Raw genomic sequence first — 11,510 nt, 5'->3', positions numbered from 1 at the left:
CTCTCTCTCTCTCTCTCTTCCTTCCTCTGAACCCCATCCCCTCTGCCTGCCCTGGGCACTGTCCCCATCCCATCCAGACTCTTTCTCCTGGAAATGTCTTTCTGTTTTTGAGTCTCCATTTCATGTATCTCTTGGGCCTCTCGCAGACTCTGCCCAACTTCTCTCTTCTTTGCTGTAGCCCAGCCCTTCCTCGGCGTGTCTCTGTGGGTAGCCCTCTCTCTCTGTCAGAGCTCCCCGTGTCTCTCGTCTCTCTTTTGAGGCTCCCTTGGCAGATCTCTTTCCACTTCTCTCCATTCTGTGCCTCTGCTGTGCCTGTGGTCCCCTGGCCCCCTCCCTCTCTCCGCCTCTGGGCTCGAGGCTGTCCTCCATCTCTCACTTTCTGCTCTCCCCCTGATCCTTGCTGGGCACCGGGCTCCTCCATCCCTCACTCCTTAGCCGCTGCCCTGCCTTTCGGAGTCCACATTGGCTTTTCCTTGCTGGGCTCGCTCTTCCCGCCCCCATCCTCTCTCCCCACATCTGCGTTACCTTGCATGGCCTTGCCACTCCCCTTCCTCCCCGCTCCTGGGGGCTCCAGGGCCCTGGGATCTTCTTCTCCCCCGCACGGCATCCCTGAGTGTCTCAGGGTGGCTGTGCCTCTTGTGGGCTTGTCCCCTCGAGCGGGTGCACGCCCTGTCTCTGCCTGTGCTCCTCCAGGGCACTCACTCTTCCTCCCCACCTCAGTTTCCTTCCCTGATGCTCTTCCTCTCCTAGTTTGCAAGTGTCTCTCCCCCGTGTGCTTCTCCCCCTGCCCCTTCCTCCTCTGGAGGCCTGAGGTGCAGCTCTGACATGCTTTCTCTCTCTTTCCAGAGTTTTGCTGTCTCTCTCCTCCCCACGCTTCTTGTACCAGCTGCTGCTTATTTTTTGCCCACTCCCGCAGCCCCTTTGTCCTCACTCACCTGCCTGCTTCTCACCTTGGCTGACTGATGTCTCTCCTTTACCCGCTTGTCTGTCTCTTTCCCCGGGTGGGGCCCCTGACTCAGTTGTTTGCTGCGTTTCCGCCTTAGTCCAGCTTTGCCTAAGTCTCAGGGTCTGTGAGTCTCAGACCTGCCTGCCACGCTCCCCTCCCCTCTCACACCCTCTGTCTTGTCTCTGTCCCTCGTGGTGTCTCACTGCTAGGCTGTGTCTGTATCTCATTTAGCCCCAGGTCCTACCTTTTGGGCTGTGCGTCCTTCTGTGTGAACCTTCCTGTACCTCTGTCTGTTTGCTGCCCCCAACCCTGTCCTACACTCTGTCTCTATCTTTCTGCTCCCACCTGTGGGTCCCTGTCCTTCTGCCCCGTCTCTTCCTTGGTCTTTCTGTCCTTTAGTCTCTGTTCCCTGATTTGCCCCGGAAGTCCCTGGTGTCTCAGGATGACCCACCCCACTCCTGCCTCTCTGAGCCCCGCCCTTCACACCCTCCCAGCGAGCTCTCCTTCCGGGCCTCCCAGCATCCCTTGCTCCTCCACCCTTGACAAGCCTTCACCTTAGATCCCATTACAGTTTGCAGCCACCAGCCTGCCCAGCATGCCCTCCACCTCCAGCCTCTCCTTCCTAGAGGCCCAGAGAGAGAGTGGTGACTTGCTCAAGGTCACACAGTGAGTCTGGGGCAGAGCTGGGACTATTCTGGTCTTCCGTTGTCCTGGCCTGGGTTTTCCTAGACCCACAAGATGGTCAGAAGAGTTGACTTGTATCTCTGCCCCTCCCTGGCAGTTCTCATCCCACCGTTTCCCCTCCTTCCATGGGGACTGGGTGGAGTGTCAGGGGTCCAGGCTCAGCTCACCGCACTCTGGGCCCCACAGTAACCATACTCCATGGACACCCAAGTGTCCCTTCCCTTGGGGCACGGCCCTGAGCCAGGGGGAGCTGCACATCTGGTCAAACTCCTCCCTGCTGAGTAGTTGCCCTGTAGAAGACCGGGGTACCTGGAGGAATCCCTGACTCCCTGGGGGTGGAGAGTTGTGAGGAGCAGAGATACATTCTCTGCCCCTGTGTTTCAGCTCCCAGAGCAGGCTGAGGGACAGCAGTTGGACACCCCCTTCTGGCAGGCAGCTCACTCCCTGCCTTACTTTCCGCCCTCCGGCTCTCCCTGGTTGCAACCCAGATCGGTTTGTGTCTTCTCTTCCTCTTTCTGTGTCTCTCCTGTGCCTTGGTTTCCCCTTCTCAGCCTCCTCCACTCTCTTCTCCCCGCTCTGTGCTTTCTCCATCTCATCTCCCCGTGTCCCTGTCTTCCCTCTCTCTCTCCTGGTCCTGTCCCCTGGCTCCCCGTAACTCTGCTTCCCCGTTTCTCTCCATTTCTGTCCCCATTTTCCTATCGTCTTATCATCTTTCTAGTCCCTTGTATTTCTGCTGTTTTGTCGTTTGTCCTTTGCTGAGTCTCTTCATCTTTCCCCTCTCTAAGCCTCGCTTCCACTTTCTGTCTCTCTGTTTCCCCTCCTCTCTCTTTATATATATTTTTTGGTCCTTTTGCTGCTTCGAGTTCATCCATCTGTGTTTCCGTGTCTCTCCCTCTCCCTCCCCGATCTCTCCCCAAGTTTCCTAACTCCCAGATACTCTCCCCTCCACACCCTGGATGTCCAGACCTCTCCCCCCATGGGATTGTGGGAACCAAGGACGTCAGGAAAGTGGCAAGTGAGGCCTGGGATGGAGTTGCTTAGCAACCACCGCATCCTCTCCAGCCAGTTTCTGTTGCCTGGGAACGGCTGCCTGCCCAGAGACAGGGGCGGGACTGGGTGGGGGGTGGCACTTCCTGGTTTCCTCTTGGGGTGGGACTGGTCCCTAGAATTCACATGCTTCCCTGCCATTTTGGTAGCTGTGTCCATCCTTTCCCGGCCTGTCCCACTCAGTGCCTAAGTGCCGTGAGCTCCTCTCTGGTAGTGTCCTGTGAGCCTTCTAGCAATGCCCTCAGCATCGCAAGCTTCTAACATAACGGGAGCAGGGCTCTTGAGAACTGCCAGCTCCTCACCACCAATGTCCTGGGAGTTGTGGTTGCCACTTCATCCAGCAGCCCTCCGAGAGGCTGCGTCCCCCCACATCAGCAGTCTCCCTGTGGGTTGGGGATCTCCCTGCAGGTGGCGAGTGGGGGCCGCGGCAGCTGCGTCCCCATGAGGAGGGGAGGAAGATGCCGGCTGAGCTGCTGCTGCTGCTGATTGTTGCCTTCGCCAGCCCCAGCTGCCAGGTGCTCTCATCACTGCGCATGGGTGAGGCCCTCGGCACCCTGCCCCACCTCCTCAGAGACCCCCCACTGGCAGGCCCCAGGAATCTGGGCCTCAGGTCTCAGCCTCCAGCACCTCCCCCCTGGACCCAGGAGTCCAGACCCCTAGCTCTCGCTACCCTCAGACCCAAGAGTTCAGACCCCTCATCCCTAAACCTTCCTCACTCCAGAGCCCACGAGTCCAGGACCCCAGCCCCTTCCTTCTTCAGGACCCTGGAGTCTGGTCCCCAACCCCTGTGTCCCCTCAGCTGCAATCCTGGATGACCAGACAGTGTGTGGCCGCGGTGAGCGTCTGGCCTTGGCCCTAGCCCGGGAGCAGATCAACGGGATCATCGAGGTCCCAGCCAAGGCCCGCGTGGAAGTAGACATCTTTGAGCTGCAGCGGGACAGCCAGTACGAGACCACGGACACCAGTGAGCGGGGCCACAGGGGCGTGGGGTGAGGCAGGGCAGGCCGGTGGCCCTCAGGGTGTCCCTCTGCCCCAGCCTCTGGCTTGGTCTTGTCCTCTTCTAGCTCCATCTGGCTCCTTCCTTCATGTCTGTCTCTGCCTTCGCCTTCCCAGAGGCAGCTGCTGCTGGGCATGGCAGGGTGGGCGAGAGCGTGAGCCCCAGTCCTGCCCTGGAAGAGCCCAGGGCCTCATTTGGAGGAAGCATCACAGCTGGCCAGGGACACTTCTCAGCCCCCAGAGCTGAATATCAAGGGTCCCAGGCAGCAAGGCCAGAGGGCTGAGGGGTAGGGTCAGTGAAAGCAATTTGGAGAAGACTAGACTGAAGCTGAGCTTGCAAAGGGGAAGAGGTTGTAGAAGGAGTGGCCTTGCTCCAAGCATGGCTGGCTACATGGTAGGGCTGCATTAAGTGTTTGTTGAATAATAATGGGCTGAATGAATGTTCATAGGTGTCACTTGAACAGATGTTCTGGGGTCATAGAGCTTTGGGAGATGCTGCCTTAAAATGTGTTTTAGACAATTTTCTTCCCTGCAGGCCATATCAGAGGCTTTATTATATTCATGCATGTTTCAAATCACTGAGTGGGAGAATGGGGTACAGTGTTTCCCAGTCTTTTTTGACTGGTGCAGCATAGAGCACAATTTGGGAGAAGCTGGGATGGAGGATGAGGAGGCAGATGACATTTCAGGCATGCACCTAGAGTCTGGAACTGGGGTAGGGGGCAGAGGGGGAGGTAGTTGGAGCTAAGGAACAGGGTGTGGGGGTGAGTCCATCCTGACCACCTGGATTCAGGACACGTTTGGGGAGATTGTGAGAGACTTCCAGGCTGAGCGTGACAGGGCAGTGGGAAGTGAGGCTGGGCCGTTTGGCAGGCGGCTGGAGAGGACCGCAGTGCCAGGGTGAAAGATGCCACCTTCATGTGCAGACAGTGGGGAGCCATCGATGGGCGTCTGGAAGGAGAATCTGGAAGCTGGATTTGGGTGATGAGTGAGGAGGCTGGTACATGCCTGAGTTGAGAATCCTAAAGTAGGGCAGGGACAGAGGGGACAGATGTGAGAAAATCTGAGGACAAAGAAAAGTTAGGACTCGGTGACTAATTGACTGTCACGAGAGGGATTGAAGGCACGTACCATTTCCAGGCATCTGGTCTGTGCAAATGGTGGGGCCCTCAGCAGCGTGGAAGGCACAGAAGGAACAAGTTTGGTGGAAGATGAGTCGTTCAGTTATGATGCTCTTCGTTAGATGTGGCGGAAACCCAACTCAGGCTGGTTTAAGACAAAAAGAGAACTTATTAGGTCATGTTACTAAAAGGCCTAAGAACTAATTTCAGGCATGGCTGGATCCTGGGACTCAAATGATGTCCCAGGATTGTTTCAGGCATGGCTAGATCCAGGCATTGAAATAATGTCCCAAGAATCTCTCTGTCTTTATCTCTGGGCCCTACTTTCTTCAGGGTTGGCTTCATTTTTAGGAATGCCCTCCCCAGCTGGTGGCAAGATGGCCTAGCAGCTCAAAGCCTGTATCTCACCAGTTTAGCAAACCATGTAATACCTGTAGCAGACCTGATTTGAGCCTGTGCCCATCTCTGAACCAGCCTGTTGCTAGGAGGATGTGCTTCTGCTCTGACCAGGCCTGAGTCGGGTGCGGGTCAATCCTGGGAGCCATGTGGACAGAAAGGTGGGGGTAGCTCCCCCAGGAGAAGTTAGGGTTCTGCCACGAGAACAGGCACTGGACAGGCAAAAGCAACAGGCTTCCGCCTCCCAGTCTTGAGACACACACACATGTTTAAGGGGAAAAGAAAGCAGAAGAAAGAGGAGCAAGTAAATGCCACAGAAGAGTGGTGTCTGGGCGTAGAGGATCCAGGGTCCCTTGGCTGTGGGTTCAGGGTCGGGGGGCTAAAAAGTTTGCAAAGGACAATGGCCAAGGAACCGGCCACTGGATTTGCAGGCCAGAGTGGTGGTCCCCTGGTGTCTCTTTCTCCTTGTCTCTTCCTTCGATCTCTCTTGGTCTGACCTGTCCCTCTGTTGCTCTGTCCCCTCGTCTGTCTCTGTCTCATGCCTCCTCCTTTGCCACTGTGTTGGGTGGGTCAGGGATTGGCCCTCTGGGTCCCAGGTGATGGAAGAGGATCAGGCGGCTCCGAGTGTCTGGATCCTCCCCTGGGTCAGGGCAGCTCCCTGAGGATGGAGGAGAGGACTCAGGGGGCCCTGACTCTGTGGTCTCTTCCCCGTCCCCTGCAGTGTGTCAGATCCTGCCCAAGGGGGTCGTGTCTGTCCTGGGGCCCTCCTCCAGCCCAGCATCTGCCTCCACCGTGAGCCATATCTGTGGGGAGAAGGAGGTGAGGTGGGGAGCGTGGGCTGGGGTGGGTGGGGGAGCGGGTCCCTGAAAGGAGGAGCAGGATGGAAGCCGAAGCTCCTTCTCTGTCCAGATCCCCCACATCAAGGTGGGTCCCGAGGAGACGCCCCGCCTTCAGTACCTTCGCTTCGCGTCTGTCAGCTTGTACCCCAGTAACGAGGACGTCAGCCTGGCGGTCTCCCGAATCCTCAAGTCCTTCAACTACCCCTCGGCTAGCCTCATCTGCGCCAAGGCTGAGTGTGAGGGAGGAGAACTGGCTGTTTTGTTTTTTATTCCTCTAAATATCCCTTCCCAAGAGATCTGGTGTCCCACGCAGTTGTTCAGTGCCCCTCGGTTAGGTCCCCTGGGGTACCCAGGCACCAGGCTCTCCTGGTCCCCACCATCCTGTCCGTCTTCAGAAATCAAGACCCCTGGTTCCACAGACCTCTCCTCCTCCTCCAAAAAAGACCCGTTCGGTCCGCAGATGGTGACTAAGCACCTGCTGTGTCAGGGCCCTCTGCTAGGCCCTGGAGGGTGAGCAGGGGGCAGTGCTGGGCGTGGTCCCTGAGCGCACAGGACTCTGGGTCTAGTGGACGCGCAGGTCACTGAGCTGTTGTGATACAGAGTGGTACATGTGCTGCCAGGAGGCGTGTGGGGCCTCTGGGAGCACATAGGAGGGATCCCAGCCCATCTGGAAGGTTCGGAGCTTGCAGCCCCAAAGAAGGGACATCTAGGCTGAACCTGAAGGGTGGGGAAGGAGGGAGGGAACGTGTTCTGAGCAGAGGGTATGGCAGGGGGCAGAGGCGAAGGGCTCGGGAGCAAGGCCCAGGCCCGTTTGAGAGGCTTGAAGACGCCCCTGGTGGCCGAAGTGTGGGAGCAATGGAGCAGGAGGCAATGGGAGCCGGGGAAGGTTCCCACACAGGGCAGGGTGAACGGCCCCGGCCATGTGTATCGCAAGAAGAGCTGTAGGAAGAGCTCTTTGGTTGCAGTGTAAAGAACAGGTGAGAGTGTGACCTGAGGTGTGGCAGGAGCCCAGTGAGAGGCAGGGGAGAAGTGACACTGGTCTGGGCTCAGATGGTGGCAGTTGGGACAGAGGGACCAGGATGGGCTCAGGAGGGGGGAAGGGGAAGGGTGGGGGCTTCTGCCGAGGAGGAGGAGGAGGAGGAGGAGGAGGAGGAGGAGGACAATCCTTGGGACGGATACGCGTTGAGTGCGATGTTTCTTTGAGACATTCACAGGAGTTGTTTGGTAGGCTGGCGGATTTGTGGGTGTGGAGCTTGAGGAAGGGGGGCATCGTGCTCTGTAACCTCTGGAGGAATTGCTCCTGGCAAAGGTATTTATTGAGCACCTGCTGTGTGCCAGACCTGTCTTGGTTTTAGGGATCTAGCAGTGAGTGAAGCAGTCAGGGGTTCCCGCCCATGTTGGATGATGATCCGAGGACAGGAGCGAGGCAGTAAACACCGCAAATAAGCGCAGGACGTGATGCGGAATAGTAGGTTCCTCGGGGAGGTCCTGTGCGTAGTGAGGACCGGGAGTCTGGTGTCGGGGTGGGCTGCAATTTTAAATGAAACGGGGGCGAGGGCCTCATTGAGAACGTGGCGTTCGAGTAAAGACCTGAGGAGCGGAAGGAGGGAGCCATGTGGGGACGTGGGAGAAGAGGGTTCCCGGCCAAGGCACGAAGGCCACGGGATGGGAGCGTGACCCAGGTGTGGCTGGAGCTGAGCGAGTGAGTGACGGAGCGACAGGAGAGGAGGCCTGGGAGGGGGCGGGGGCGGGGTGAGTGGATTGCGTGGGGACTTGGAGCCTGTGAGGACTTTGGCCAGTAGGACTCTGAACGAAAGGAGAGGCCATCAGAGGGTGTGGAGCGGAGAAGGAACACACGCGACTCACATCGTTTCAGCTGCCGTGCGGGGAGCAAACTCAGGGCAAGCGTGGCAGGAGGTGGCCATGGCTTGGGCCAGGGCAGTGACAGTGACACGGCGTGATGGGGTCTGGTGTGTTTGGAAGGTGGGGCCGGGATGCACTGGGCATGGGTGTGGAGAGAGGAAGCCAGGCTGCCGCCAAGGGTGTGGCCTGACTGGCAGGCTGGAGGTGCTATTCACCATCGTGGGCGCGCCATGGCGGTTTGGGCTGGAAGAGTAGGAGCGTTACATGTGAGGTGCCTGTCCGACATCCTGGTGGGGGGTCAGGAAGGTGGCAGAGACAGGAATCTGGAGTTCTGGGGAGAGGTCTAGGTTGGGGTTTTAATTGGGGAGGACCCAGGCTTCAGATCCCTGAGCCCAGTACCCCAAGGGACCCAGCTGCACTCTGGAGAGCCGCCCTGTCACCTTGGCACGCCCGCCAGTCCTCTGCCCAGCTGCCCGTGCCCACCCCGTGCCCACGAATTTGGAGGAGCTCCAACCCGAGGCCTTACCCCCACCCCCAGGCCTACTGCGATTGGAGGAACTGGTGCGTGGCTTCCTCATCTCCAAGGAGACGCTGTCGGTGAGGATGCTGGATGATAGCCAGGACCCCACGCCACTGCTTAAGGAGATCCGAGACGACAAGGTGTCCACCATCATCATCGACGCCAATGCGTCCATCTCCCACCTCATCCTCCGTAAGGTGGGCCCCCCTCCGTCTCTGATTCCCTAATGGGCCAGGGGCGGGAACATGGGGCGACTGGGAGCAAGTCACCCAATGCCCATGGGCCGTAGTGGTTGAAATGGGGTGTTGAGACCCTCTTCTTGTGTGCAGAGGATAATCATAAAGTTTGTCTCCCTGCCTGGCCACTGCCTGGTTGTGTGGCCCCGGACTGTCACCTTGTCCCTCTGTGAGGTGAAGACAGTGGTAGTTCCTGCCTCAGTGGGATGCTGCGAGGGTTCATGAGGGAACGGCAGGTGAAGCGCGGGCCATGCCTGGCTCAGCTTCGACGCCCTCTAAGTCGTAGCTACTTCGGAACTTTTTTCCCCGGGCAACTTTGTTGCCCAGACTGGAGTGCAGTGATCATAGCTCACCGCAGCCTCGAACTCCGGGGCTCAAGCGATCCTTCCACCTCAGCCTCCTGAGTAGCTGGGACTACAGGCTCGTGATACCACACCCGGCTAAATTTTTAAATTTTTGGTAGAGCTAGGGTCTCAAACTCCTGGCCTCAAGCTATCCTCCCTCCTCCGCCTCCCAAAGCACTGGCTTACAGGCGTGAGCCGCTGAGCCTGGCTTTAGGATTTTTACTGAGGCTATCGAGGCCCCGTGTTGAAGAGCTTTGTGTGCATTCATTAATTCGGCTGCCTCCCCACCCTGCAGGGCAGGTGTCATGAGCACTTAGTGGGTGAAGAAGCTGGGGTTCCGAAGGGAAGGACTGGCTCAAGAGCACACAGGAGGGACCAGAGCACCAGGACCCCCCCTCTCCACAGCCCGGCACATTCCGTCCACCGATGACCCACACTCGTTAATCATTGATTTGCTTCCCTGCTCTTAATTTTTCTTCGTAATCAAATTTGTGTTATTTATTTTTCTCCACTTAAAAAAAAATTAAAACCAAATGTCACTGCTAATCGTAGCTTACAGAAAGAAGTGTGAACAGAACCCATCGGGCCCCTGAGGCAGGAGGGCTTATGGAATAGATCGCAGGTTTGGGAGGCAGATGGGCCCGGCTGGGATCCCAGCCCCTCCCGTGCCAGCCTTGTGAGCAGTCGTCCCTTCCGCCCCACGCCTGCCCTTCCCCGACACCCACATGAGAGCCAGCTCCCGCCACCCAGGAAGTGCAAGCTGCTGCCCTTTCGGGTTCCGTTTCTCGTGGAAACGCAGGATTGGGCGCTCCTGGCAGGGAGAGGTTTTCCGGCTTTGTTCTCGAGGGCTATGAGAAAGTGGCCTCAAACCTGAATCTTGACATTCGAATCGGCTGCCTTTCGTCGCCAAGCGCTGTTAGAGATCGCAGGGTCGTTTCTCTGAACTCGTGACTGGGCTCGGCCCTGCTCATTAGCAGCTCCAACTTGGCTTTGGAGAGTGTGGGGGGTTAAGGTTAATGTTTTCGTCTCCACCTTGTTTCTGAGGCTTCCTCTTGCCTGTCTCCAAGAAAGAAGTCTTCGAAGTGTCCTAATGAGGGGCGGGGGGCATTTGAGGGCCCTATTCTCTCCTCCAGCAAAGTCCCCATTCCCCCCGGGGCACTGGTCCGCATGGTGGGATGCGCGGGACCAAGGGCTCGCTCTGCCCTCACTGTCTCCTCCTCCCTGTCTGTCTCTGGGCCTATCTTACTGAGTTTCCCACGGGGCGTCTTCTCACCAGGCCTGTCTCTAAATCTCTCTTCCTCTCTTGGGTCTCCCCATCTCTGCCCGTCTCTGCCTCTCACGCTGCCTCTTCACCTCCTGTGTCCTCCAGGCCTCAGAGCTGGGAATGACCTCGGCGTTTTACAAGTACATCCTCACCACCATGGTGCGTACCCCTTGGGCCCCTCCCTTCCCCCACTCCCCTCCCACCTCCACTGCCCCACTCGGGGCCAGGCCCCAGGTCTCACCACCTCTTCTTGGTCCCAGGACTTCCCTATCCTGCATCTAGACGGTATCGTGGAGGACTCCTCCAACATCCTGGGCTTCTCCATGTTCAACACCTCCCACCCTTTCTACCCTGAGTTTGTGCGCAGCCTCAACATGTCCTGGAGGGAGAACTGTGAAGCCAGCACCTACCCGGGCCCCGCGGTGAGCACACAGACACCCTGTAACACCCTGTGCACAGACATTTGCAGGGGCCCCTTTGAGACCTCACTCAGATCAGGTTCAGAGCCCTTCAGCACTCCCAAGGGCCTGTGATGAGTCTGACCCATGTCCTCTCCTTGCTACCTCTCGTGCAGCGCCACACCCAAGCACAGGCACACCCCAGGGCCTTTGCACACGCTCTCGCTCTGCTTTCCCCACACTTCCCCAGAGAAGCAGCAGCTCACCCCTTTGTCGCTAGGTCATTGCATAAATGTCTTCTCAGTTGTAAGATTTTTTCTTGGTCCTCCAGTTTAAAAAATGGGAAACCACCTACTTTTTAGCCCCCTTCCCTGCCTTCTGTTTTCCCACAGAACTTTATTTACATGATCACCATCTGGCTTACTCTATATTATACTCATATATAGACATAGATTTAAAGGTTGTAAGTTCCATGAGGGCAGGAGTTTCTATTTTGTTCACCATTGGAGCCCCAGCACCTAAAACAGCCTAGCTCATAGTAGGTGTCTGATAATGTATGTAGAATAAATGCAAACATACAATAGATGCATATTCATGTGTATTTGTTCACAGACCTTTACTCATAAAGCAAGACTTCAACACGCACAGAAGTGCACACAGGCACCGAGCCGTACAACCAAATGCATGCATGCAGGGACATCACCCACACTGACACAGAGGCACATTGGTACACACCTCTGTGCACACCTACACAACACAGATACACAGAGCTTCACACCCACCCTGCTAGGACACACGCTCACAGGCACACATAGACACCGTGGCCATCAGTCGCAGCCCATTGGCCAGGGTGTAT

The 11,510-nt window shown here is 57.3% G+C and overlaps 1 protein-coding gene across 1 annotated transcript in view; it reads left to right on the top strand.

Moving 5' to 3' along the window:
- Window positions 1-3,096: 3,096 nt before the first annotated feature.
- The window catches only part of GRIK5 (glutamate receptor, ionotropic, kainate 5), a 57,368-nt gene continuing 48,954 nt past the window's right edge, over window positions 3,097-11,510 (top strand). The window contains exons 1-7 of the mRNA XM_012653349.1: window positions 3,097-3,214; window positions 3,477-3,641; window positions 5,912-6,009; window positions 6,100-6,265; window positions 8,431-8,609; window positions 10,362-10,415; window positions 10,517-10,678. Of these exons, the coding sequence (XP_012508803.1) occupies window positions 3,136-3,214; window positions 3,477-3,641; window positions 5,912-6,009; window positions 6,100-6,265; window positions 8,431-8,609; window positions 10,362-10,415; window positions 10,517-10,678 (903 nt within the window). The 5' untranslated portion in view covers window positions 3,097-3,135. The remainder of the gene's footprint in view (window positions 3,215-3,476; window positions 3,642-5,911; window positions 6,010-6,099; window positions 6,266-8,430; window positions 8,610-10,361; window positions 10,416-10,516; window positions 10,679-11,510) is intronic.

Source organism: Propithecus coquereli, unplaced genomic scaffold, assembly GCF_000956105.1.
Source record: "Propithecus coquereli isolate 6110/MARCELLA unplaced genomic scaffold, Pcoq_1.0 Scaffold42, whole genome shotgun sequence".
NCBI classification, from domain to species: Eukaryota; Metazoa; Chordata; class Mammalia; order Primates; family Indriidae; genus Propithecus; species Propithecus coquereli.
The sequence above is the reverse complement of the archived record's forward strand: the minus strand, read 5'-3'. Positions and strand labels throughout refer to the sequence as shown.